Below are 27,203 nucleotides of genomic sequence, written 5' to 3'. Positions count from 1 at the left end.
GGATCTAGACAATGTCTGGCCTTTCTCTGGACTTCTCTGATGGTCTATATATGATTAGAATTTACTTATTGTTGCAACTCTTATGAGGGGATAGATGTTTCAGCTGAGAAATATGTTTTTCCACAAGATCATAGAATTCAAGACCTTCATTGACTTCTGCAGGATCTAAGCAAACAGTGTTCTCTATTACTATCAACAGTTGCATATGTGCAATTATAATGGTTGTAAGGAGTGCTGGTCAGTTAGAAATATGAAGTATCTATTTTAATATCGCTCTATTTTCTCTTCACTGATTTACATGAAAATCCATGCATTTCCAGCATTATTTCATCAAGTTAGATGGACTTCACTTAACAATAATTACAACCTGATTCACATTCTCAAGTACCATTTCAAAACAAAAAAAATTTCATTTGCTTTAGCTGTCTTTGTTGAATTTTTTTTTCTGCCACTACTCCTTGACTGAAATTCCAACTACCGAAACATTCTTAAACACTCACTCAAAATCTAAATTTAATACAAAGATGTGCAATTCTTTAGGATTATAAATTTAGTGATGTCCATTTGTCAAAAATGATGAGTTTCCATTGTAGTTTGTCCAATGGAACACCTCGACTGAAGTGCTATAAAATTGGTTAATTTTATTGGCTGCTGTGTTTTTAAACATTTAAAGAGGTTTTAAATTTCATGTTAAAAGATTAATATGATTGAGGCATTTTCAAATATTAGCCATACTTAAATGTGTTTTTTAAAAATATTTTATTTACTGTTTAATTTATACTTTTTCAGGCATATTTCATCCTGGCTGGTTCACTAGTTTCAGAAGGAGGTATGTGCACTCATTTGGAACACCTCCATTGTGTTGCTAATTATTTTCATCTGTGGCAGCTTAAACTTGCATTTTTCTTGACCTTTTCAATATTACTCAAAGGCATGATTTTAAATTTTGATTTTGTGAAAACTTGTTTTTTGTGATGTTTTATTTTGATCATTAAATTGAAATTTACAATTTAATTCTGTACATGCCAACCTTGAGCAGAGTTTTAACAAGGCTTCCAGAAAGAGCAGCTCAATTGGGAAGCAGTTGAAGCTGGGTCCTCATTAATTGTGGCCTTTTGTATTAAAGTCAACTAGCAAAATCAGTTTATCCTAGGACTAAAGTGAAGTTGTTTGGTGAGGATGTCTAATTTCTTTTTTGTATGTGTCATTTAACTGAAATCTATAGTTTAATTCCGTAGTTGTCTGTCTTAAGCAATTTTCACAAGGCTACCAGTGAAGAAGCTGCTGAAACAGAAGACAAAAGGCCTATCTCACTGAATTTGGAGCACAAATCTAGCTACTTTAGTGACTGAGCACTTGAGTGTGACTTACAATAGAGTGCTGGAGTTAAGTGATTAAAGGAATGAGGAGAATAAGGTTTTCTTGCTTTTCAACTCCAGAAATTGATTCGCATTCTACTATAGGAAAAGAAGTTGGTTATTTGCAGTTACTGACCAAAAGACAAAGGAGCAGAATTGGCTTATTGAGTCTGCGCTGCCATTTGATTCTGTCTGATGTTTCCCAACTACCTTCTGCCTTCTCCTGATAGCCATTGATTCCCTTAACCAATCAAGAGCCAATGTATCTCTTTCAAATACACTGTGACTAGGTCTCCACAGCTGCTGTTAGTTCCACAGATTCATCACTCACTAGCTGAAGAAATTTTTCCTCATCTCATTTCTAAAGGGTCATGCGTTCACTGAGGCAATGCCCTTGGCTCATAGTCTCTCCTCTTAGGGGAAACATATCTCCATGTCCACCCTATCCAGGCCTGTCAGCATTCTGTAAGTTTTGATGAGATTTCCCCAGCCTCGTGCTTCTAAACTCTACTGAGTATAGACACAATGTCCTCCGCTCTCATCATATGATGAGCCCTTCAACCCCAGGATCATTCTTGTAAACCACCTCAGAATCCTCTTTAAGAGCAGCGCACCCTTCCTTCGATATGGGGTCCAAAACTGCTCGTAATATTCCAAATGAAGTTTGACCAGACCATAATGCAATCTTAGCGGTACAGTTGTCGCTGTTGTACAATGACATCTCAGCTCTTGTATACAAGCCCTCTGAAAATGAATGCTAGCATTGCATTTGCCCCACTAATTGCCAACTGCACCCATATGTTGATTTTAAGGGAATTCTGAACTGGGATTTTTAAGTCCCTTTGTTTCTTTATGAAACATTTCCCCATTTAGAAAATAGCTTGCGTCTTTATTCTTCCAATCAAAGTGCATAATCTCATGCTTTCTCACATTGTTTTCCATCTGCCACTTCTTTGCCCACTCTCCTAGCTTGCACAAGTCTTTCTGCAGCTTCTTTGACTCCTCAACACTACCCGTCCCTGCTCCTATCTTTGTGTCATCTGCAAACTTAGCAGCACTGCCTCCGATTCCTTCGTCCAGATCGTTAACGTATAATGTGAATAGTTGTGGAACTCCGCTGGTCACTGGCTGCCATCCTGAAAAAGACCTCTTTATCTCCACTCTTTGCTTTCTACCAGTAAGCCAATCCTCTATCCATGCCAGTACCTTGCTCTAAAATCATTGGCCTGTAACTTATTTATCAGCCTTCTGTGCAGCACTTGCCAAGTCCTTCTGGAAATCCAAATACATCAATTCCATGTGTTTCCTTTGTCTAACTTGCTCATTACATCCTCAATGAAGTTTAGCAAATTCGTAACGCTTGACCTTCCCTTGATGAAGTCATGTTGTCTGTCCTATTTTACTATACGCTTCCAAGTGCTCCACACTCGTTCTTAATGGACTCTTAAATCTTACCAATAACTTGAGGTTAGGTTGACTGACCTAATTCCCTGTCTTTTTCCAGCCTTTTGTTTTAAACAGGAGTATTACATTAATCATTTTCTAGTCCTCTGGGACCGTCAGTGACTCCAGTGGTTTCCTGAAAGATCACTGCCAATGTCTTCCTAATCTCTTCTGCTATCTCCTTCAGGATTCTCTGATGTAGTTCTTTCGGTCTGGATGATTTTTATTCATCTTTCAGACGTTTCAGCTTCACCAGCACCTCTTTTTGGTGATAGATACTATACTCTGCCCCGACACGCTGAATTCTGTTATGCTGCTGGTGTTCCTGAAATCAGTTCTCCTCTTCTTGTTCAACATTGTTTAACACTTGGTAATGTTAATAAAATGTTTTTTTTTTAAATACCCAAATATAAAGCTATATAAATTAATTCAGTAATCCTTTAAAATGCATTGAGGATTGCAAGGCAGGAAATGTGCCGCAGTTACAGCATGTCAAAGTTTGTGAATGCCAGTTCGTCCAGACCAAATGTTTGAGCAGCTCTGGCTCAGTATTTCAGTTTGAGCTGAACTACAGACACTGTAACGTATCAGGAAAGGGAATGGTTATCTGAATTATTTGTACTAAGAGGCTGGGTGGTCGGGCTGGTCATTGTTCAGTGACAGGAGAGTGTGTCTCTACATGAGGCAGATAAAAGAATTTTGGTGAGAGCAGCCTCATCCTTTGCACTCATCCAAAAAGTTTATTTTTAGCTTCTCTGGTTGAGAATAGGTGGAGAAGATGATGGATAGGATGTAATGGTGGATTCGGTATAGAGAGGAGGATTGACACCATTATCTGCAGCAAAGAGTGAAAGTCCAGGTGGCTGTCTTTTCTGCCTGATCCCAAGGTTCAGGTTGGAAAGAAACTTGCATTAGGAGGAACAGGAGGATCCAGTCATTGTGGTCTGTGCAGGTACCAGTGACATAGGTGGTTCTTCATTGTCATTATGAGGACTTAATGCCAAATATAGAAGCAGAATCTCAAAAGTCATAATCTCTGCATTAATACCTGAGCCATGTGCAAATTATGTACAGCAAATCAGGTTAGGGAATGATGAATGTGTGATTCAAAGACTAGTCTAACAGAAGTGAGCTCTGGCACCAGTGTTGGGGAAAATGAGATCTGTGATGATGGGATGGTTTCTGCCCAAAGTGTGTTCGGGCTAGTGTTTTTGCCAATCATCTAGCTAGTGAGTAGAATTTTTAACTAAATTATGGGGGCAAAGGGATCAAATTTGGAAAGCTTTGGTAAAGTGAAGATTAGAGTCAAGGCCAAAAAGAAAGTTATTTAATTTGGAAAATGATAGACCATGACAGGAAGGGATAAACAGTGCATATTCAATGGTAAACCAGCAGGTAAGACTAGAATTTATGAAGAATAAAATGATAAAAATAAAGCCTCTGTACCTGAATGCATGTGGCATTTGAAACAAAACAAATAACGCCAATAGAAATAAATGATTTATGATCTGGTAACTATTACAGAAATATGGCTGCAGGATGTCATGGATGTGGATGTGAATATTGAAGGGTAAAGAAATTTAAAAAAGTCAGGAACTTGGACCCAACTTTTTCCTGATAGGTCTTCCCTTTCTACTGTGCTATGTTGAGGAAACCAAGATGTGGAAAGAGTTTGGGAAGAAACTAGAAAGGCAGGAAGTCATTTGTGGGAGTTGTAATTAAGGTCGGGTAAAACAAAGACACAGTGATAATCATGGGTGATTTTAATCTATAGGAAAACAGGTTCACAAGATGTTTTTGGAGTTGCTTCCTAGTAAGCCATGTTCTGGAGCTGACCAGAGAATAGGCTATACTAAATATGATATTGGAGATGGAAATGTGTTGCTGGAAAAGCACAGCAGGTCAGGCAGCATCTAGGGAACAGGAGAATCGATGTTTCGGGCATTAGCCCTTCTTCCTAGATGCTGCCTGACCTGCTGCGCTTTTCCAGCAACACATTTCCATCTCTGATCTCCAGCATCTGCAGACCTCACTTTCTCCTTAAATATGATATTGTGCAATGAGGGAGGATTGATTGATTGATTGGTCTCATAGTGAAGGCATCCCTAGGTAGCATAACAATAGAAGGATTGAATTTCATTTTCATATTGAGAGACAGAGGAGTGGAACTAGAACCTCTCTTTTTTTAAAGTAAGGACAATTATGAGGGCATGAAAGCACAGCTCGGTCAAGTGAATCAGTAAAATAAATTAGAGATGCAAAGACAAAAATAAGGAGTATTTCAGAATGCACAGCATAGCTACATTCCAACAAGTAAAAAAAATTCTAAGGGACCAACCCAGCATCCATGATTAACCAGAAAGCTTGGAGATCGGTTTTGTTTTCATTCATTCAGTGATATGGGCATCTTTGGTTAGGCCAGCATTTATTCCCCATTCCTAATTAAGAGTTAAAAGTGAACAACTTTTGATGTGGGTCTGGCATCACATGTAGGCCAGACTAGGTAAGCACAGCAGATTTCCTTCCCTGAAGGACATTAGTGAACCAGGTGGGTTTTTCTGACTATGAATAATACTTTCATAGTCATCAGTAGACTCTTAATTCCAGATTTTTAAATTGAATTCAAATTCCACCATCTGCTCTGGTGGGATTTGAATCCAGATCTCCAAAACATTAGCAGAATTTCTGGATTAATTGTCTGATGATAGCATTAGGCCATTGGCTCCCCCCTATTAAAATATCACAATTAGAGGGGTAATGGCCTGGGAGGAGTGAACAGAAAGCTTGCAAAGTAAAATAAATGCAGTATTGGCACCCAGAAAACGGACAATATTTTGGCCTTAACCACTTTGTGGTTGTGAATTCCACGTGCTCATCACTTTCTGGGTAGATAAAGGGGAAACAGTAGTTGTAATATGTTTGGGTATGCAGACAGCATTTGGTAAGGTACCGCACTAAAGACTACTTCTTAATAAGATAAAGGCCCATGTAGTAGAAAGTATTTTGGCTTGGTTTGATTAGCTCACTAATAAAAGATAGAATTGGAATAAAGAGGGCAAATTTCTCCTCATCAACCCTAAAAGGGTTAACCTGTTTAGTCCTGTTAGTATTGTACAGTTTCTATGAGAAACCCCCACCCCCTCTGTTCCTCTGAGCTCTGGTGAATGCTAACTAACTAACTCAATCTCTCCTTATGTCAGTTCTGCTATTCCAGGAAATAATTTGGTAAGGCTTTTTTGCACTCCCTCTGCAGCAAGAACATCCTTCCTCTGATAAGGAGACCAAAACTGCGCACACTATTTCAGGTGTGGCCTGTCCAAAGCTACATACAGAAATCCCTGTTCCTATACACCACCTGTTGCTATGAAGACCAATGTACAGTTTTACTCCTTGGCTTACTTTGAGCAACTGGTGGACAAGAACACCAGGTCAAACTCAGTACCCTGTTCCTGTTTTCTACCCATACTCTTTGGTCTCATCAGTCTTAAAAACATGCAATGTTTTGGCTTCAACACTTTGTGGCAGAGAATTCCACAAGCTTACCCATCTCTGGGTGAAGAAATTTATTTTCAGTCATACATGGTTTACACCATATCTTTGAGGTTACAGTCTGAAAATTACTGGACTCCTTTGTTATTGGAAATGTTCTTCCTGTATTTATCATGTTTATCCTGTTAGAATTTTCTAGGTTTCTCTGAGATGCCCTCTCATCATCTAAACTTGATTGAATATAGACCTAATTGAGGGATTTTCTTACTCTGAGAGGTTGAGGAAGTTGTGCTTGTAGTCATTGGATTTTAGAATGTGAGGAGACCTTATTGAAACACAAGCTTTTTTAGAAGCCTTGGCAGGAGAGGTGTGGGGAAGTGGTTTCCCTTATTGGAGAGTCTAGAATTAGAGGGCATAAACTGGTAACACTATTCTCAGATTATCAGAGATTGGAAGGAATGTTATCTGTGCAGCTGGTGAATCTATGGAATTCTTTACTGAAGACTCGTGACTGGCTATGTAAGTGTTTTCATGGCTGAGATAGCTGTCTAGCATTTAAGGGAATTGAGGGTTTGCAATATAGGAACAGGAATAGCCCATTCAGCCTTCTGAATTTGACCCATCATTCAAAGCAATCATGGCTGATCAACCACTTCAATGCCTTTTACTCACTCCATCTTTGTAATGGAGAGGTTATGGCCTAGTGGTATTATTGCTGGAATGTTAAACCAGGTATTGTCCTGGGGACACTGGTTTGAATCCCGCCATGATAGGATTTGAATTCAGTCAAAATCTAGAATTAAGAGTCTAATGATAACCATGAATCCATTGCTGATTGTCAGGAAAAACTGGCTCACTAATGCCCTTTCAGGTCTGGCTTACACGTGACTCCAGACCCACAGCAATGTGGTGACTCTTAACTAGGGTTTGGCGAGAAATGCTGGCCTAGCCAGAGGTGCCCACATCCCATGAATGAATTTTAAAAACAAAGCTTGTACGCCATTTATTAATCAGAAATCTATTATTGTTTACTTTCCTTATACTCAAAGACAGTGCTTCCACAGCACCTTGTGGTAGAAAGTTCCAAAGGGGTTATGAGAATAAAGCAGGAAAGTCGAATTGCGGCCATGTCATTAACTTAGTTGAAACAATCTTTCCATTAAGAGCCAAACAAACAACTGAGGTGCTGTCAGGGTTAGAGGTTTGTGTCCAATCTGGATCTTTTGAGAAGAGGGAATGCTTTTCGGAGGATCAGTGCCGATTTGATGTGCCAAATAGCCACTTTCTGCACTGTGAGCATTCCAAGGTTCTATGAAAAGCTATTAGCATCTACAGAGACTGGAGAATTAATGATGAAAGATAAGGAAATTACAGTAGATTTGGACAGGTACTTGCTTACTGTAGAGGAAATAATTAACATTCAGAAGCAGCAATAAATCGGGAAATGGATGGGAGCAAGGAGCTAATGGTGTACGGTTGTAATGATAGTGACCATCAAAATGGGAGAGTAAATTGTTGGAATTGAAGGTTGAAGTGCCCTGTTAGTGAAGGACTTCATCCTCTGGTCTTAAATGGTAAGACTAGTGAGACAGTTGATGAATTGGTTTTAGTTTTCCAAAATTCCCTCAACTTGGGGATAATCTAATTAGATTGGAAGATTAGAAGTGAGAGTTTTTATTTAGTAAGGGGTTGGGGGGACAAAAGGCAGAAAATGACAGTTCAATTAGCTGTTGCCATGAGGAAAATGCTAATTATTATTTAAGCAAGTGATAAGAAGTTTGGAAAAAGTCAAGGTAATTGGGCAGTGGTTTTGTGAAAGGAAAATCATGTCTGACCAATGAATTGGAGTTCTTTGAGAAGACAACTCATGCAATGGATAAAGGGGAACTGGTGCATGTGGACAACCAGAAGGCATCTGATAAGGTGCCACAACAAAGGTGATTGGGCTAAGTAAGAAGTTCATTATGTAGAGTGAGCATATTGGCAAGGATAGAAGATTGGCTGGCTAACAGGAAATGCAGTTTGGGTCCTTTCACTTTGGCAAATGTGGGTAGTAACCAGTATAGGAACCTTAACTCATTGTAATTGGTAGAACTGACTTTGAAGGGATAGATGACCCACACAATGTGTGGGAAAACAAGTTGCAAAGAGGAATAAGGTGGCTACAAAAAGATGTAGATTGAGTAAGTTGGCAAATATGTGGAAATGGAGTATAATATGGGAAAATGTGATATTGTCTGTTTTGGTAAAAAGAATTTTTACAATCACATTGAGTGATTGCAGAAATCCTGAATTGCATCTTGGTGTCGCGATACATGAATTGTAAAAAATGCATATGCAGGCACAGTAAGTAATTTATGAATTCTAGGCTTCAGTTTATGAAGTCAATGATAAAACTGCATCCGTACACAGTACAGGTCACTTTATTTAATGAAGGATGTAAATGTATTTGAAGCAGTTCAGAGAAAGTTTGCCAGATTAGTACCTACATTGAGAGAATTCTCATGAGAGAATTTGAACACGTTGGGCTTCTATCTGCTGGAGTTTAGAATACCTACAGTTGGCTTCTTTGAAACATGCAAAAACCTGAGGAGTTTTAACAGTATAGATGTAAAGAGAATATTTCCATTTGTGAGAGAATCTAGAACTAAACTAAATGGAGCAATTTTGTTTGTGGCTCATGAGTCTTTGGAACTCTTTGGTCCTGAAAAGGTGGTAGAAGTAGAATCCATGAATATTTTTAAGCAAGAGTATATAAAATCCTGTTAAGCAAGGGGATGAAAGATCATCAGGCATAGGCACGAATGTGACTGCTATCTGGAGGTGACAGTTCGATCAGCTGTGACCTTATTGAATGGTGGAACAAGGCGAGGAGTTAAATGGCTTACATCTACTCTTGATTCTTTTGTGTTTCTGCTAGGCAATCCTTTAGTTCAAGGTTTAACTGCATTTACTAATGTGATTAAAACACAATTTGGAGTCAATTCTAATATAACATGTTAAATCAATCTCCCTGAATAGTAATTTAAAGCATATCAATTTGATTTAAGATACATTGAGAAATATTTTAAATTGCCAGATTTTTGTTTTTAAAAAGCTGTTCACGAGCTTATTGTTATGATCTCAGCTAATGTTATTACAGAGAACAACCTGGCTTAATGGATCATATTTTGATTTCCTTAACAAAAAAATTTATTACCAATAGAAATAAAGATAAAATTCTATTTATTAGTAAATAGATTTATTCAAAGACAGTAGGCACAGTAATACCTGTACCAAAGTCCTTATACTTAATCTCTAAATTTAAGTTGCTTGTGATTTTAACTTTTAGATTGGTATTATAGCAGCTGCTTGGAGTTTATAATCTGCTAGAATGTATTCTGCTTTAAGTAATCTCTTCAGTGTTGTATCCTAAAACTTCTGGTATAGGACTAACACTAACTGTTCCCTCTAAGGCAACCTAGTTCACAATATATCCTTCCCTTTTCAGGAACACCTGTAAACACAGCCAACCTATTCCAAGAACTTCACAGGACTGCTCCAAACTCAGTTGAAAACTGAAAGAAAACTCTCTAAACTATAGGTGTTTCCAATAGATCTTTAAAAAAGTTCCAAAAATCTCTAACAAACCCTGATGGCCCATTATTTATAATTGTTGAATCTCAAAATATTCTAAAATAAACGAAAGTCCGTAGTAGTGTATAGTAAAGCTTGGTCTGAAAACATATTTAAAGTAATCACCATGGCTACAGAATTGCTTACAATCATAAGTTTAATTATTAACTCCAGAAACACAATCTACTGGTTATTAACTTTTTTAAAAAAACCAAACCTACAATTAATAATAAAATTTTAGTTTACACCACATTCTAAGCCGCACATTTTGTGATTATGGGCATCTTGCTCATGATCCTACTTTGTAATCCAATGATATTTCACACTTAATTTTCTTTTATTTATTGTTAGAAAATGAAGTTTGTTTTATTTGTGCATACTTGTCAATTACATCTTTTTTGCTGTAGTATTTTTTAAAAGTTCCTGTTTGCTTACCTTGTTTTTCTTACATAAATTATGATTTATAAATGATATGATTTGATTCTCCGGGTAAAGCAGTTTATGTTCACAAATTTCTAATGTATTTTCTTTACAGCAACACTCATAGTTGCAGTAAATGAACTCCGAAAGAGTGCTCGAGCTAAAGGAATAACGTTATATCAGTATGGTATGCCAATTTTATATTAAATATAATTGTACACCGTTTTTTAAAGAACCCCAACTGCTGTGCACTATATGAAGCATCCTGATGGAGCAGGGAAAAGTTTCAAAGCTGAATAGCTGTTGATGTCAATGGTTTAATTGACAAAAATTAAATACAGACAAAAGTACTAGATAACCATTCTTTTTGCACATGATTCCTTTAATTAGAGGTCTACTAAATATTCTGTTCCTCCATTGATTTGACTTCCAGGGGAGTATTTTAAAGGATAGAGGAGGAAATGCAACTCCTTTCAAGTTTCATAAAGGAACAATAACAGTCAGCTGGAAATAATCTTCAACTCCTTCATCACTCATAAGAAATAGGAATGTTGTTTGTTGTTTCATTAGTGTTCAGTACTATCATAACACCCTTGAGTAGTGAATCAATCCATACTTGCATGCAGTAGGGCCTGAAGAGCATTGAAGCTTGGGGTGTGTTATACAAGTGCTAGGCAATAACCAGCTCCAACAAGGGAAAATGGAGCCAGCTCCCCATGATATAATACCAGCATCCTCAGTTCTTTGTTGTAAGGAAGCAAGCACAGAAATTGCTGGAGAGGCAATGGCGTATGAGGTGATTGGTGTAGAGGTATTATTGCTAGACTATTAATCCAGAAACTCAGCAAATGTTTTGGGAACCTGGGTTCCAATCCCATCGTGGCAAGCAAAAGAATAGTTTGAATTAAAAATTTACTAATCATGAAACCATTGTTAGAAAGGCTCATTTGGTTCACAAATCCCTTCAGGGAAGGAAATCTACTGTCCTTACCTGCTGTGACCTACATGTAACTCCAGACCCACAACAATGTGGTTGACTTTCTCAAATTCAGTCTAGCAAGCCACTCAGTTGCACTAATTGCTACAAAGTCTCAACAAAAATGAAACTGGAAAAAGCACCAGAAAAGACGAGCAGAAACAACCCTATCGGTCCTGCAAAGTCCTCACACTAACATCAGGGGCTTGTGCCAAAGTTGGAGAGCTGTCTTTCGGGCTAGTCAAACAACAGCCTGACATAGCCATGCTTATGGAATCATAATACTTGGATAAGATCCCAGATATCATCATCTGTCCTGCGGTGACAAAGCAGTATGCCGTTGGGCGGGAGCTGCCCTGGGAGTCTTTAACATTGATTTCGGATCCAATGAAGTTTCATGGCCTCGAGTCGAACCTGGGCAAGGAAACCTCCTGATGATTACCATGCTAAATCGTCCTTCAACTGATAAGAGTACTCCTCCATATGGAACATCACCTGAAGAAAGCACTGAAGGTGGTAAGGGCACAGAATACGCCTTGGATGGGGAATTTGTGTCCTCTACCAAGAGTGGCATGGCAGTAGTACTACTGGTCGAGCTGGTTGGGTCTGAAAGGACAGCTACTAGACTGAGTCTGCAGCATGTGGCGAGTGAACTAGCGAGGAAAAAAAACATACTACTTCCTTAGCAACATGTTGGCTGCTGATTTATTTGTCCATGACAGTATGAGTAAGAGTGACCACCACATAGTCCTCATGAGAACAAAGTGTTGCCTTCATATTGAGAATATCCTCCATAGTGTTCTGCTAAATAGTGAAAGTTTGCGCACTTATCAGCATGCTAAATGGGCCAGACTTCAAACAGATTTAGCAACTCAAGATTATGCAGCCATGAGGCTCTGTGGGCCATCAGCAGAATTGTACTTCACAATCTGCAACCTCATGGCCCAGCATATCCCCTCCACTCCACCATTACCACCAAGCGAGGGGATCAACCCTGGTTCAGTTGAGAATGCAAAAGGATGTACCAGGAGCCAGGCATACCTAAAAATAAGAGGTCACTCTGGTGAAGCTACTTAACGGTATAAGAAGTGACTGATCCCTCAATCAATGGATCAGACCTCAGCTCCACAGACCTGCTGCATCCAATCATGGTGGTGAACAAATAAACAGCTCACCGGAGGAAGCAGATCCACAAATATCTTCAACCTCAATAGTGGGCCAGCCCAACACGAGTGCAAAAGGTGATGTTGAAGTATTCGTGACAGTCATCTGCTTCCTCCAGGTTCGTAGCATCAATGATGCCAGTCTTCAGCCAATTCAATTCACTCCACATGATATCACAAAAGCGGTGGAGACACTGGATACTACCAAGGCTGTGGGCCCTGATAAAATTCTGAAGACTTGTGCTCCAGTATTTGCTGCTCCCTGAGTCAAGCTGTTCCAGTACACTTAGAACATGGGCATCTCCTGACAGTGTTGAAAATTGCCCAGGTATGTACTGTACACACAAAGATGAACAATTCCAATATAACCAATTATTTGCCCCATCGGTCTACTGTTGGCTATTATAAAGGGATGGAAAATGTCATCAACAGTGTTGTCAGCAATAACCTGCTCACTGGCACCCAGTTTGTTGTTTTTTGGGCTATTCAGCTCCTGACTTCATTACAACCTTGGCCCAAACATGGCGTGGCACTGTGGCTCAGTGGTTAGCACTGCTGCCTAACAGCACCTGGGACCTGGGTTCGATTTCAGCCTTGGGTGACTTAAGTTTGCACATTCTCCCCATGTCTACATAAGTGTCCTCTGGATGCTCCAGTTTTTTTCCCATTTTCCAAAACTGCAGATTAAGTGGATTAACCATGCTAAATTTCCCTGTAGTATCCAGAAATGTGCAGGTGAGGTGGATGAGCCAGGGTAAATATGGAGCAACAGGTGTAAAGTGGAGGTGGAGGAAGGTCTGGGTGGTTCTGCTTTTTGGAGGGTCTGTGCGCACTCTTTAGGCTGAATGGCCTCTTTTTGCACTATAAAGATTCTATGATCCGAGAGGTGAGGTGAGTGACAACCCGTGACATCAAGGCTGCGTTCAACCAAGTGTGGCATCCATGAGACCTAGCAAAACTGAAATCTGCAGGAATTGAGACAAACTCTCTGGTTGAAGTCCTATCAGGCACATAGGAGGTTGTGGTTGTTGGAGGTCAGTCATCTCAACTCTAAGGCATCTCTGCAGGTGTTCGGTCAGAAGTATGGATGCTTGCCAATGATTCGCAATGTTCAACAAAAGTCACCACTCTTTAGAAACTGAAGCTGTTCAAATGCAGTAAGACCTGGACAATATCCAGGCTTGGGGTGACAAGTAACATTTCATATCACAGAAAAGCCAAGTATTCACCATCTGCAATAAATGACTTCTAACCATCATCTAATCTCCCACTAATAATATCTTGAGGGTTACCATTGACCAGTCATGTAAATACAGTGACTACAAGAGTAGGTCAGAGGCTAGGGATGCTACAGTGAGTAATTCACCACCTGACTCCCAAAGCCTGTTCATCATCTACAAGGCACAAGTCAGGAGTGTGATGAATACTCCGCACTTGGCTAGATGAGTGCTACTCCAACAACACTCAAGTTTGACACCATCCAATACAAAGCAGCTCGCTTGATTGACAGCACATCCACAAGCATCTAATCCTCTAGCAATGGTGTGTACTATCTACAAGATGCACTGCAGAAATTCACCCAAAGGTTAGCACCTTCTAAACCTTGACCACTTCCATCCACAAGAACAAGGGAAGCAGATACATGGGAGCAGCACCACTTGCAAGTTATCCACCAATCTGAATTGGAAGTGTATTGTTTTCTTTCACTGTTGCTGGGTCTAAATCATGGAACTCCCTAATGGCATTGTGCATGTACCTACAGCACGTGGACTGCAGCAGTTTAAGAAGGCAACTTATCATCTTTTTCAAGGACAACCGGGGGCGCAGCAAGTCTGGTCTAGGCCAACTGGTGACACCCACAATCGGAGAAAGAAAAATCTCAGCAAGTCTGATAGCATCTGTGGAGAGAAAATTGAGTTAACGCTTCAAATCCGTCGACCCTTCACAACTCCTTTCTTCTGCAGAAAGGTCATTAGATTCTTTTATCTTCACATGTCCTTATGATATTCCACTGCATTACCAAACTTAAGTCTGCACATTCTAGGGATTGCATTAGCCAGCAAATTGACTGGATCAGCCATGTAAAATTCACTCTAATAGGAACATACTGTCTCTGGACTCTTGTTACCTCATTTTTGAATGCTTCCCATTTTCCAGCCGTCCCTTTACCTGCAAACATACCCCGCCGCCACCCATCATCTTTTGAAAGTTTGTTCTTAATTCCATCAAAATTGGCCTTTCTCCAACTTAAAGTTTAACTTTTAAATCCAGCCCCTACTTTTCCATCACTATTTTAGAACTGTTAGAATTATGGTCACTGGCCCCAAAGTGACATCTGTCATCTTCCCTGCCTTACTTCCCAAAGTCAGGTTTTGCAACTTCTCTGATAGGCACATCCTCATATTGAATCAGAAAATTTTGTGGTATACATTTAACAAAGTTCTCTCCATCCAGGCCCTTATGGTAGTCCCAATCTATATTTGGAAAATTAAAATCCCCTACCATAATCTCACTGTTATTTTTACAGATAGCTGAAATCTCCTGACAAATTTGTTTCTCAGTTTCCCACTGACTTTTGAGGGGGTCTATAGTACCATCCCAATAAGGTGATCGTCCTTTTCCTATTTCTCAGTTTCACCCAAATAACTTCACTGGACAAATTCCCAGGAATATCCTCCCTAAGTACAGCCATTATATTATCCCTAATCAAATGCCACTTCCCCCTCCCCTCTCGCGCCCCCTCTCTATCCTTCAGTATCCTGGAACATATAGCTGCCAGTCCTATTCATCCCTGTGCCATATCTTTGTAATTGCTATGATATCCCAGTCCCATATTCCCAGAGTTCTTCTGTTTTACCTCTTGCATTGAAATAAATGCAATTTAATTTATCAATCCTACATGGTTCTCTGCTTTGTTTCTGCCTGCTCTGGCTGTTTGACTTGCTCCTTTTTCACAACTGTACCAGTCTCAGACTGATCTCTTTCCTCACTATCTCCTTCAGTCCCACCTTAATAGTTTAAATCCTCCGAAGCAGCTGTAGCAAATCTCCCTGCCAATATATTAGTCCCTTTCCAATTCGGTGCAATCCATCTTTCTTGTACAAGTCACTTCTACCCCAGAAGAGATTCCAATGATCCAAAAATGTGAACTTGTTTACCCTGCACCAGCTCCTCAGCTATGTTTTCAAATGTTCTATCCTTCTGTTCCTACCCTCATTAGCTCATGGCACAGTGAGTAATCCAGATATTATTACTCTTGAGGACCTTTTAAAATTTCTGTCCATCTTCCTATGTCATGAGTTCCAATGTGTAGAACGACCTTCTGGTCCCTCTTCCCTTTTTTTAAGAATATCTTTGAACCTGGTACCAGGGAGGCAACATGCCATTCTGATTTCTACTGTCGGCTGCAGAAACGTCTGTGCCTCTGACTACAGAGTCCTGTATCACAATTGCTTCGAACCTGGCATACCCCTCATTACATTAGAGGCAGACTCTGTACCAGAGACTTGGCTGTCTGTGCTGCATTCCCCTGAGAATCCATCACCACCTACATTTTCCAAAACAGCATACTTGTTTGAGATGGGGATAGCCACAGGATACCCTGCATGACCTCCCCCTCCTACCTTTCCTGAAGGTAACTCATCTACCTGACGATCTGTAAGTATACCCTCAGCTTCTGTAAATTCTTTATTGCCTCTAACTGCTGCTCAAACCAATCTGTGCAATCTAATAGGATTTGCAATGAAATACATATCCTGCAGACATAATCTCCAGTAAACTGGAAACTGTGCCTAATCTCCCACATTTGACAGGAAGATCGCATCACTCTACTAAAGGCCACCTTTGCACCTTAACAATCTGCAGACCCAGAAACTAGCATAGTCTGCCTGCTCTAAAAAACACTGCTCCAGGCTAACTTTGTACATATGTTTTATTTTTATTAAATTTAATCGAGACAGATCTCCATGAAACATAATCTAAAAAGAACCCAGTCTACTTACTATTATAGATTTCCAAATCAAAAGAATAGTAAGGTTTCACTGAAAAACTATCCACATAGCTGTTTAAGACAGCAGTATGGATTTCTTTCTCATTTGAGTCATTTCTGATGTGGTCTGTGCCTTTGTGTCTCTCCTTCCTTTTTAAAATGCTGTTGTTTTGATCTATCTTTTCCCCAAAATTCCAAAACAATGCAACAGCTTGTAAAACAGTAATTACTACTTCTGGAATTTGAGGAAATCAGCTTCAATATCGAAAATACCTCAAAAAAAAGTTACTGCTCTTACAACTATAATTTTTTTTCCCAGTCCTCCATCTTTGATTACCCAGAATTATTTTTCACTCTTCTGACTTGAACCTACATTGCTGCTACTTGAAAGTCACCAAGTCAAAATCCTGGAATTCCCTGTCTAGGGTGGTACAGTGGCTCAGGGGTTAGCACTGTTGCCTTACATCGCAATGGAGCAGGGTTCGATTCTAGCCTTGGGTCACTGTGCAAACTCCACACAGACATTCTCCCCATGTCTACGTGGGTTACCTCCGTGTGGTCTAGTTTCCTCCCACAATCCAAAGATGTGCAGATTAGATGAATTGGCCATGCTAAATTGTCCATAGTGTTCAGGGACGTGTAGATTGGGTGCATTAGTCAGGGGAAATGTAGAGTAATAGGGTAGAGGGTTGGGTTACTCTTTGGAGGGTCAGTATGGACTTATTGGGCGAAATAGCCTGTTTCCACACTAGGGATTCGAACAACAGTATAGTTCTATCTGTACCAGATAGATTGCCAATGAGTGGAGAATGCGTTTCACCATGTCTATTAAAGACAAGTTGGGAATGGGCAACAAACACTGGCATTACCTATACTTAATGCTGTCATCCCATGCACAGTTTTTGTTATAAAATTAATAAAATATATAATCTACTTTTCTTCCTAATCCATTTTTGGCCTCTGATTTTTAATAAAATTTCTTATGCTGTTACTTTTGTTTGAAGGCCTTGACAGGATTCAAATGTTTCAACCATATACTATTCATTGCCTGCAAACATTGTTATATTCCAGGCACACAATATTTCCCAACTCACCACTTGCACTTTCCCCACCATCATCCCAACTACTGTGGAGGCTATGGACAGAATATAACCAGGACTTTGTGTATGATTGTACAAGTAAGGAACTTGCAATTAGAAGAAGCTTGGGAGACAAGGAATGGGGTGCAATAGGCCAATTTGTGTGATCAAACTATTCTCCTGCCATCTTACATTGAGACAGTTGGAGTACAGAAGAACCTCAATTATCCGAAGGACACGGGTGGGGAGTATTTCATTCGGTTAATCGAATGCCGGATAACATAGTTTAGCAACATTGCTAACATTGACATTCATCTGTATTTCAGATTTACTGACAGTTTTCAACTGCTCGTCGACATTTTTGTTTTCTGCTGATATTAGGCAGCTGGAAATTGAGCATCGTGGAATCCATTGATAATTAGAATCCCAACAAATAAACTGGCTCTGGTCTTTTTCAGCCAAGAAATACTCTCTCTTGTGTAAAAGTAAAATTTCTACATTGTTTATAGGACCTAGCTTAAAACTTAGAATTTGGTGTCATCGTGTACAATCTGTCCAATTTTTCTAGTCATTGGGCGCTCACAACAGCCAGTTTTAAAATGGACTGTTCTTGGTCACTTAAATCACAGATTATTTTAGAAGAATTTCTCTGGGACTAGGAAGAGCATCACTGTCATTTTATGCTTGACCTCAACCAGTATTATTGTTCTTGCTATGTTAATATCAATGAATGGAAGGTAATTCAGTGACCCATGAAATGCTGAGTCTGCCATCAATTATCAATTTATAAAGGGCTACAAAGCAAAAGCATGACTTTAGTATTTTTAATTCAAGCAGATCAGTTTTATAAATGGTCCTGATAAACACTTTTTATCTTAGGCAGGTACTGAATCAATGACACATTTGAATTACATTTCATCATTTTCTTTTGCTCCAGGACTTGATGCAGTGAAACTGCAATGCCACCTGAAAGTAGAATTTATAAGGCTATCGAAATCAAAAATATTTTTGGCATAAAGCTCACCATCACCCTCTTGAGGACAGTTAGAGATGGGCAATAAATGTCAGTCATGCCAGTGAAGCTGACTCCCAGTAATTTTTTGTTTAAAAGTTAAATAGGATTATTATTATTGGCCTAAGTAAACTAGAATCGACGGACAAGATTTTCATCAAGCAATGGGTTTGAGTTGCAAATTTTCTCAATTATGTCTCCTTTTTGAAGAACCCTGCTCACCTGGTGGTTTTGTCAGTAATATGCATGGGTGGGCATCATCTACCATCTCTGAAGGCTGGCTTGAAGGCCCATCTCAACTTGTTGTGACATTCGCTTACTTGTAATAATTATTTGCACTCTATTTGTAACATGCACAATTTATTTATACCCACCCCATTTCCCTGCCATTTTCATTTTGAGTATCTGCTGTGCACAGAATGAATGAGCCCTTGGCAAATGTTTGACATGATCCTGAGATACAAGCAGACGTATTCAGAAAATTATCTTTAAAATAAACTGCTTTTTCTTTAGCCACAATGCTGTCAATTGCGCAGTCTTTCATGTTGATTTTTATTATTAATGATGAGCCTCTAATCCATTTTATAGCCCTCTGACAATCTAGAATTTACCTTATTGTATAGTTTTGTGCTCCAACAGTAGACAGCAGCTTGAATCCAGACTTTGTGATTGAGAGGCAAGTGTTCTACTAACTGAAACATAGCTGACACTTGAACATTGTAGGATTGCCTTTCAGACTGGAAGACAGTGTGGTCTGCAGATGCTGTAGATCAGAGTTGAGAGTGTATTGCTGGAAAAGCACAGCAGGCCAGGTATCATCTGAGCAGCAGAAAAATTGACATTTCAGGCCAGAGCCCTTCAGGAATGAGGCTGGGAGCTTCTGGGTTGGAGAGATAAATGGAAGGGGGGTGGGGCTGGGGAGAAGGTAGCTGAGTGCAATAGGTGGATGGAGGTGGGGTGAAGGTGATAGGTCGGAGAGGAGGTTGGAGCGGATGTGGAAGGGAAGATTGACAGGTAGGACAGGTCATGAGGGCAGTACTGAGCTGTAAGATGGGGGGAGGGGAAATGAGGAAACTGGTGAAATCCATCTTGATGCCATGGGGTTTGAAGGGTCCTGAGGTGGAAGATAAGGCGCTCTTCCTCCAGACATTTTTGTGGTGAGGGAGTGATGATGGAGGAGGCCCAGGACCTGTGTGTCCTCAGCAGACTGGGAGGGGGAGTTGAAATGGTCAGCCATGGGGTGATTAGGTTGATTCATGCGGGTGTCCTCCCGGAGATGTTCTCTAGAGTGTTCTGCGAGAAGGCGTCCAATGTCTCCCCACTGTGGAGAAGACTGCATCGGGAGTAACAGCTACAATAAATGACGTGTGGAAGTGCAGGTGAAATTTTGAATGTGGAAGGCTCCCTTGGGGTCTTGGATGGAGGTAAGGGATGAGGTGTGGGCACAGGTTTTGCAATTCCTGCCATTCCAGGAGCGAGCGGTGTGTTGTTAGGGGGTGTGGACCTGACCAGGTAGTTGCCGAGGGAGCGGTCTTCGTGGAAAGCGGGTAGGGGTGGGGAGGGAAATATATCCCCGGTGGTGGGGTCCATTTGTAGGTGGTGGAAATGTCAGCAGATGATGCGATTCATGTAGTGGATGGTGGGGTGGAAGGTTAGGACTGAGGGCTTCTGTCCTTGTTGCGGTTGGAGAGGTGGGTTTCGAGGGCAGAGGTGCGGGACGTGAGTGAGATGCATTGGAGGGAATCTTCAACCACGTGAAAGGGGAAATTTCGGTCTTTAAAGGAGGATGTCATCTGGTGTGTTCTGTGGTGGAGCTGGTCCTCCTGGGAGCAGATGTGGTGAAGGAATTGGGAATATGGGATAGTGTTTTTGCAGGTAGTAGGGTGGGAGGAGGTATAATCCAGGTAGCTATGGGAGTGGTGGGTTTGTGAAATGTCACTGTTGAGTTTGTTCTCGTGAATGGGGATGGAGAGGTTGAGGAAGGGGAGAGAGATGTCAGGTGGTTCAGGTGAATTTGAGGTTGGGGTGAAATGTGTTGAAGTTGATGAACTGTTCAACCTCCTTGTGGGAGCACAAGGTGGCACCGATGCAGTATCAGTTTAGCGGAGGAAGAGGTGGGGAGTGGTGCTGGTGTAACTCTGGAAGATGGAATCTTCTACGTAGCTGATGAAGAGACAGGCATAGCTGAAGCCAATGCAGGTGCCCATAGCTAGCCCTTTCGTCTGGAGGAAGTAGGAGGATTGGAAGGAGAAATTGAGGGTGAGGACCAGTTCAGCCAAATGAATGAGTGTCAGCAGAAGGGTACTGGTAGGGACGCCAGGAAAGGAAGACTTGGAGGCCTGTGACCTGTGGTGTGCCACAAGGTTCGGTGCTGGATCCACTGCTTTTTGTCATTTCTATAATGATTTGGATAGAAACATAGGAGGTATAGTTTTTAAGTTTGCAGATGAGTTAGAGGTGTCGTGGGCAGCGAAGACTAAAACCTCAGAGTACAATAGGGTCTTGATCCGATGGGTCGGGGAGTGGCAGATGGAGTTTAATTTAGATAAATGTGAGGTGTTGCATTTTGGAAAGGCAAATCAGGGCAGGACTTATATACTCAATGCTAAGATCCCAGGGAGTGTTGCTGAACAAAGAGACCTTGGAGTGCAGGTTAGTAATCTTTGAAAGTGGAGTAGTCGCAAATGGATAGGATAGTGAGGGATTGGTATGCTTTCTTTTATTGCTCAGAGCATTGAGTATAGAAGTTAGAACATAGAAGAATACAACGCAGTACAGGCCCTTTGGCCCTCGATGTTGCGCCGATAAGTTGGGAGGTCATGTTGCGGCTGCACAGAATGTTGGTTAGGCCACTGTTGGAATATTGTATGCAATTCTGGTCTCCCTCCTATAGGAAGGATGTTGTGAAACTTGAATGGGTTCAGACAAGATTTACAAGAATGTTGCCAGGGTTGGAGGATTTGATCTATAGGGAGAGGCTGAATAGGCTGAGGCTGTTTTCCCTGGAGCTTCAAAGGCTGAGGGGTGACCTTACAGAGGTTTATAAAATCATGAGGGACATGGATAGGGTAAATAGATAAGGTCTTTTCCCTGGGGTGGCGGAGTCCAGAACTAGAGGGCACAGGTTTAGGGTGAGAGGGGAAAAGTTTAAAAGGGACCCTAGAGGCAACTTTTTCACAGTGATCTGTGTATGGAATGAGTTGCCAGAGGAAGTGGTGGAGGCTGGCACAGTTATAGCATTTAAAAGGCATCTGATGGGTATATAAATAAGAAGAGTTTAGAGGGGTATGGGCCGAGTACTGGCAAATGGGACTAGATTAGTTAAGGATATCTAGTTGACGTGGACAAGTTGGACCAAAGGTTCTGTTTCTGTGCTGTACATCTCTTAAGACTTCAGGTACTAAGAACAACACTTAGGCACAGACTTTATACTCCAGTTTGTTGATGGTAAATCTTTTGATTTGGATGTGCAAGTATTATAAACTTCACTATGCTTGTAAAGTTTATAATGTATTCTACTTATTTCTTTGGACTACTATAAAGCAGCAGATATCCATTATTTCTCTGACATTTATTGGTGTAGACAATATATTGTAATAATGTGACACTTTGATTCTAAAATAAAGCCTTCATATTTTAGCTGTATGTTTGACTGATGAACTTGCTCATTACGTCACCAAAGCATTAACAAGCAAACATATTTGTTTCCTAGTGATGAATGGTCATGATCCAACCACTAATGTTGTTTTGCTGGAAGATGCAGCTGCTGTGTTGGGTGTGTTGTTAGCAGCTAGCTGTATGGGGCTGACATCACTTACTGGTAAGATATTGTTAAAATTATCACAGGGTTGACAATTCAATTATTTCTTAAATTCCTGCCTTGAAAAGATACTGCATATGACTTTATGTATGTATATCAGCATAGGAGCTCCATTACATAGTTTGGAGATATCAAAATTCATTGTATTTGCATTTAACTTTGCTAGGGGTCCTTATTACTGCATGTTGTTGTAAAATACCTTTTTAAGATCATGAACAGAGTTATATGCAACGTTAAATAAAATTATATTGGTTTAGCTAAAGCCATATGTTAGGCCCTTTGCTCAATTGGTGGGTGGCACGGTGGCACAGTGGTTAGCACTGCTGCCTCACAGCGCCAGAGACCCGGGTTCAATTCCCTCCTCAGGTGGCTGACTGTGTGGATTTTGTACGTTCTCCCCGTGTCTGCATGTGTTTCCTCCGGGTGCTCCGGTTTCCTCCCACAGTCCAAAAATGTGCAGGTTAGGTGAATTGGCCATGCTAAATTGCCCGTAGTGTTAGGTGAAGGGATAAATGTAAGGGAATGGGTCTGGGTGGGTTGCGCTTCGGCCGAAGGGCCTGTTTCCACACTAAGTAATCTAATCTAATCTAATTTGACAACTAATATCGCTATATCCTTTTTGGTAAAAGGATTTTTCCTTTTTTGAATTTCTTTTCTATCACCTATACTGGTAATATATGTTTAAAAGTTCAATTCCTCTCTCAATCAAAATGAGTTACCTCAATTTACCATTATCCTGTGACTTTCCCTTAACCTCCAATATATCCAAAAATCTTCAATTCTCGACTGAATAGAAGGTCTTTTCTGAATCCAATTTCCTATTTTCTTGATATATTAAAGACCTACTGAAGATCTCCCACCAGTAATAAGGAAGTTAAATTGGAGAAACGTTGAGAATCATAATTTATAAATTTTTAGGGACAGTGTGTTTTTGGGGAAAAAATAACAAACACAGTATTGTATTAATATTGAAGTGTATCTTTCGATTCAGCATATTTTTACATGGGTCTTAAGAGTCGAAGTGAAACCAAATAGCCTTTTGCTTTAGTTTAGAACTTCTACCCTTTATTATTAGCGCAGATTTCAATATGAAGTTACGCAAGTTACTGTACTTTTTAAATTTAACATTCTCATCCAGCTGTTGAATAAAAACCTTACTAAATGATGCAACAATACTATGTTAATTTTTTTTTTATATTAGTCTTTGTTTCTCGTGAGCAGGGCCTTGCCACTGGAAGCATGAAGGCAGTTGTTCCTTCTATGATTTAGGTTATTATAGAATTTGATGGATGATCCATTAGTTGGTATGTCATAATTAGGGGTCACAATTTCAAAGTTGTCAGCAAGAGAGCCAGGAGTGAGATAAGGTGAAGCTTCTTACTCAGTTATTAGGAATTGGAATGTGCTGCCTGGAAAAGTGTCTCTGGTACAGACATAAGTTGACTGGCCTCCTATGATGTGAAATTCCAGGAGAAATCAAATTTATTTTGAAAATTTTGAAATGCCATTCAGGTGACCAATAATAAGTGGATGAAAGTAGGCTCTTGTGACTAATTTATTTTTCACAACCTGATGTTTTGCTTCAGTCACCTGATATGAACTAAATATTTGTAAAGTTGAAAAGCACTTTTAAAGTTTACCTAGTTTATAACCAATACTTGTACCTTCCAAAAACATAATGTAGATGCTGGAAATACAAAATAGCTGCAATAGCAAGTCAGGCAGCACCTGTCGAGGTGGAAACTCTCTTTGGATCATAATCTCTACTCCAGTTTTTAACATCAGCTTCTGCAGAGGCATATTTTGTTCTTTTGCTTGATCTCTTGTTGCACACCAATATGTCTTTTGTTATTTAATCTCTTTTGCCGTCAATTCTAATAATTTTGTTCTTACCTCTCCAGACCTCTCTTTCCTACCTCCCCATTTGCTTGAAACCTGCTACACCTTTAATTTTTAACCTTTTCAAATTCCAATGAAAAAGCATCACCATTGTACATTAACTTTTCACTTTTCATGAATGTTGCCTGATCTGAATAATACCAGTATTTTCTATTTTTATTTCCATATCTACTATTTTGGTGTCTCAGTTAATGTTTATCTGTATGTAATACTTGTTCCATGTTCTTAATGGGGAGGCGATGGCCTAGTGGTGGTGTTGCTGGGCTGTTAATCCGGAGACCCAGATAATGTTCTGGGGACATGGGTTTGAATCCTGCCATGACAGGCAATGAACTTTGAATTGATTCTTAATTCCAGATTTTTAAACGAATGAAGACCATGAATCCATTGAAGATTGTTGAAAAACCCATCTGGATCACTAATGTCCTTCAGGGAAGGGAGCTGCCAACTGTACCTAGTCTGGCCTACATGTGACTCCAGACCCACAGCAATGTGATTGACTCTTAACTGCCCTCTGGGCAATTAGGGATGGGCAATAAATGCTGCCTAGCCAGAAATCTGTACAAGCAACTGTACAAGGCATGCTATTTAAGCCAATCCATGTCAACAAATTTAAAAAAATGCAGAGTAAAGGTTTGTTGATCTGCTTTCAGTAGCTGCCTGACATGTATAATTACTATGTTCTCACATATAGGATGTTCGTTTTGATGCTCATACTACTGAGTGGTTTAAATAGTTGTTCATATTATGCATTCTTTTTACTCCAGGTAATCCCTATTATGACAGCATTGGTTCCCTTGGTGTTGGAACACTCTTAGGTGCAGTTTCAACATTCTTGATCTACTCAAATACCGAGGCTCTGATTGGGCGATCCATAAAGCCAGAAAATGTACAAAGGCTTACTGAACTTCTGGAGAATGACCCTTCAGTAAGGTAACTGGGTGGGTTACTCTGTCTGTCTTTCATAAAGAAACCATCAATGACTGCCGAAAGAAGAATTGTTTTAAAGTGGTGCTTCAAGTAAGCTGTAAAGTGTGTGGGAGTGGGTTTCCTTATTAGATACAGAATATTCCTTAAGTCTGCCCCATTTCTGTCCATTTAAGTTGTTGGATGAGAAAAAGGGTCAACTGTGTTTCAGGCATTTGATCCCTTTTCATAGTTTGTACGCGCTATATTAAGACTCTATTCAAGTGCAATCAGTGAACACCATTCAGGCTTGGGCTAAGAATATAAGTAATGCTTATACCACGCAAGCAGGAGGCAGTTATCATTTCCAGCAAGGGAGAATCCAACCATCTCCACTTGATATTCAGTGGCATTAATATCCATGAGAACCCACTATCAGCATTTTAGGGATTGTCTTTGACCAGACACTGGACTGGACCAGGTAGACAAAAAATAGGCTAAAGGCCAGGGGTTCTCCAACAAATCACTCATTGTCAGGCTCCCTACTATTTGCAAGGCACAAGTCAGAATTGAAATGGCGTATTCTTCCATAATCTCTTTTTTTCAAGTGCAGCCTCAACAACACAACCTCCACTTAGGGCAAAGCAGTTTTCCAAATTGCACTTAGTCATAGAGATGTATAGCATGTTCAGCCCAACTGATCCACGCCGACCAGATATCCTAAATTAATCTAGTCTCATTTGTCAGCATTTGGCCCATATCCCTCTAAACCCATCCAGGTGCCTTTTAAATGTTGTAATTGTACCAGCCTCCGCCACCATCACTGGTGGCTCATTCCATGTATGTACCAGACTCCGCATGAAAAAGTTGGCCCTTAGGTCCCTTTTAAAACTTTCCCTTCTCACCTTAAATCTATGCTCTCTAGTTTTGGACTCCCTTATCCTGGGGAAAAGACTGGGCTTCCTATCTTTCCATGTCCTCATCATTTTATGAACCTCTATAATCATTCAGCCTACAAAGCTTCAAGGAAAATAGCCACAGCCTTGTATAGCTCAAACCCTCCAGCCTTGGCAACATCCTTGTAAATCTTTTCTGAAACCTTTCAAATTTCACAGCATCTTTCCTGTAGCAAGGGGACCGGAATTTAAGTCTTCTAAAAGTGACCTAACCAATGTCCTGTACAGCTCCCAACTTCTATACTAAATTTACTGACCGGTTAGGCAAGCATTAACCTATGTACCTGCAACTCCACTTTCAATGTACTATAAAACTACATCCCAAGGTCTTTTTTTTGTTTGGCAATCTCTCCAGGTTCTTACTATTAGGTGTACAGGTCCTGCACTGATTTGCCTTTCCAAAATGCAGCACTTCATATTTATTTAAATGAAATTCTATCTGCCACACCTGATCCATTGACCCATCTGATCAACGTCCCATTGTATTGAGGTAACCTTTTTCACTGCCCACTTCACCACCAGTCTTGGTGTCATCTGCAAACTTACTAACCATACCTCCTTTATACACATCCAAATAATTTACAGTAGGACCTCAATTATTCAAACATCAATAATCCAAATTTCAGATTATCTGAGCAAGATCTCAAGGCCCCATAAAAACGGCATTAGGCAACTCAGCATTCAGTTATCAGTTAAAAAGCGTTACGGCGTGCATCGCCAGATAATCGAGAAATGTTCGGATAACCGGCACTCATAAGTTACTACTTGTTTCCAGTTATCCGAATGATCAGTTATCTGAACAAAATTATTTCCCGGTCATCTCATTTGGATAATCGAGGTTCTAGTGTATTTAAGTAACAAAAGGCATGTGAACCCAACACCGCTGGTTATGGGTCTTCAGTCCGAAAAATACCTTTCTGTTGCCACCCTCTGTCTCCTGCCTTCGAGCCAATTTTGTATTATCGCTGTATTCCATGTGATCTATCTTGTTAACCGGTCCACTGTGCAGAACCTTGTTGAATGCCTTACTACAGTCCATGTTGACAACATCTTCCACTATGCCTTCATCAGTCGCCTTT

General features: G+C 40.2%; 1 protein-coding gene across 6 annotated transcripts in view; it reads left to right on the top strand.

Annotated features, from left to right (window-relative positions):
• slc30a9 (solute carrier family 30 member 9) overlaps nt 1–27,203 on the top strand; it is a 132,854-nt gene that overhangs the window by 83,930 nt on the left and 21,721 nt on the right. For 3 of the 6 annotated variants that reach the window (XM_043692116.1, XM_043692129.1, XM_043692123.1), the window contains 4 exons: nt 790–829; nt 10,441–10,512; nt 22,256–22,363; nt 25,030–25,195. In XM_043692116.1, coding sequence (XP_043548051.1) covers nt 790–829; nt 10,441–10,512; nt 22,256–22,363; nt 25,030–25,195 — 386 coding nt within the window. Of the gene's footprint in view, nt 1–789; nt 830–10,440; nt 10,513–14,226; nt 14,560–18,468; nt 19,149–22,255; nt 22,364–25,029; nt 25,196–27,203 lie in introns of those variants that run through there. The other 3 variants (XM_043692155.1, XM_043692137.1, XM_043692146.1) reach the window with 3 other exon arrangements.

The sequence above is a fragment of the Chiloscyllium plagiosum genome, chromosome 1 (genome assembly GCF_004010195.1).
Source record: "Chiloscyllium plagiosum isolate BGI_BamShark_2017 chromosome 1, ASM401019v2, whole genome shotgun sequence".
Taxonomy (NCBI): domain Eukaryota; kingdom Metazoa; phylum Chordata; class Chondrichthyes; order Orectolobiformes; family Hemiscylliidae; genus Chiloscyllium; species Chiloscyllium plagiosum.
This window is presented reverse-complemented; position numbering and strand designations above follow the sequence as displayed.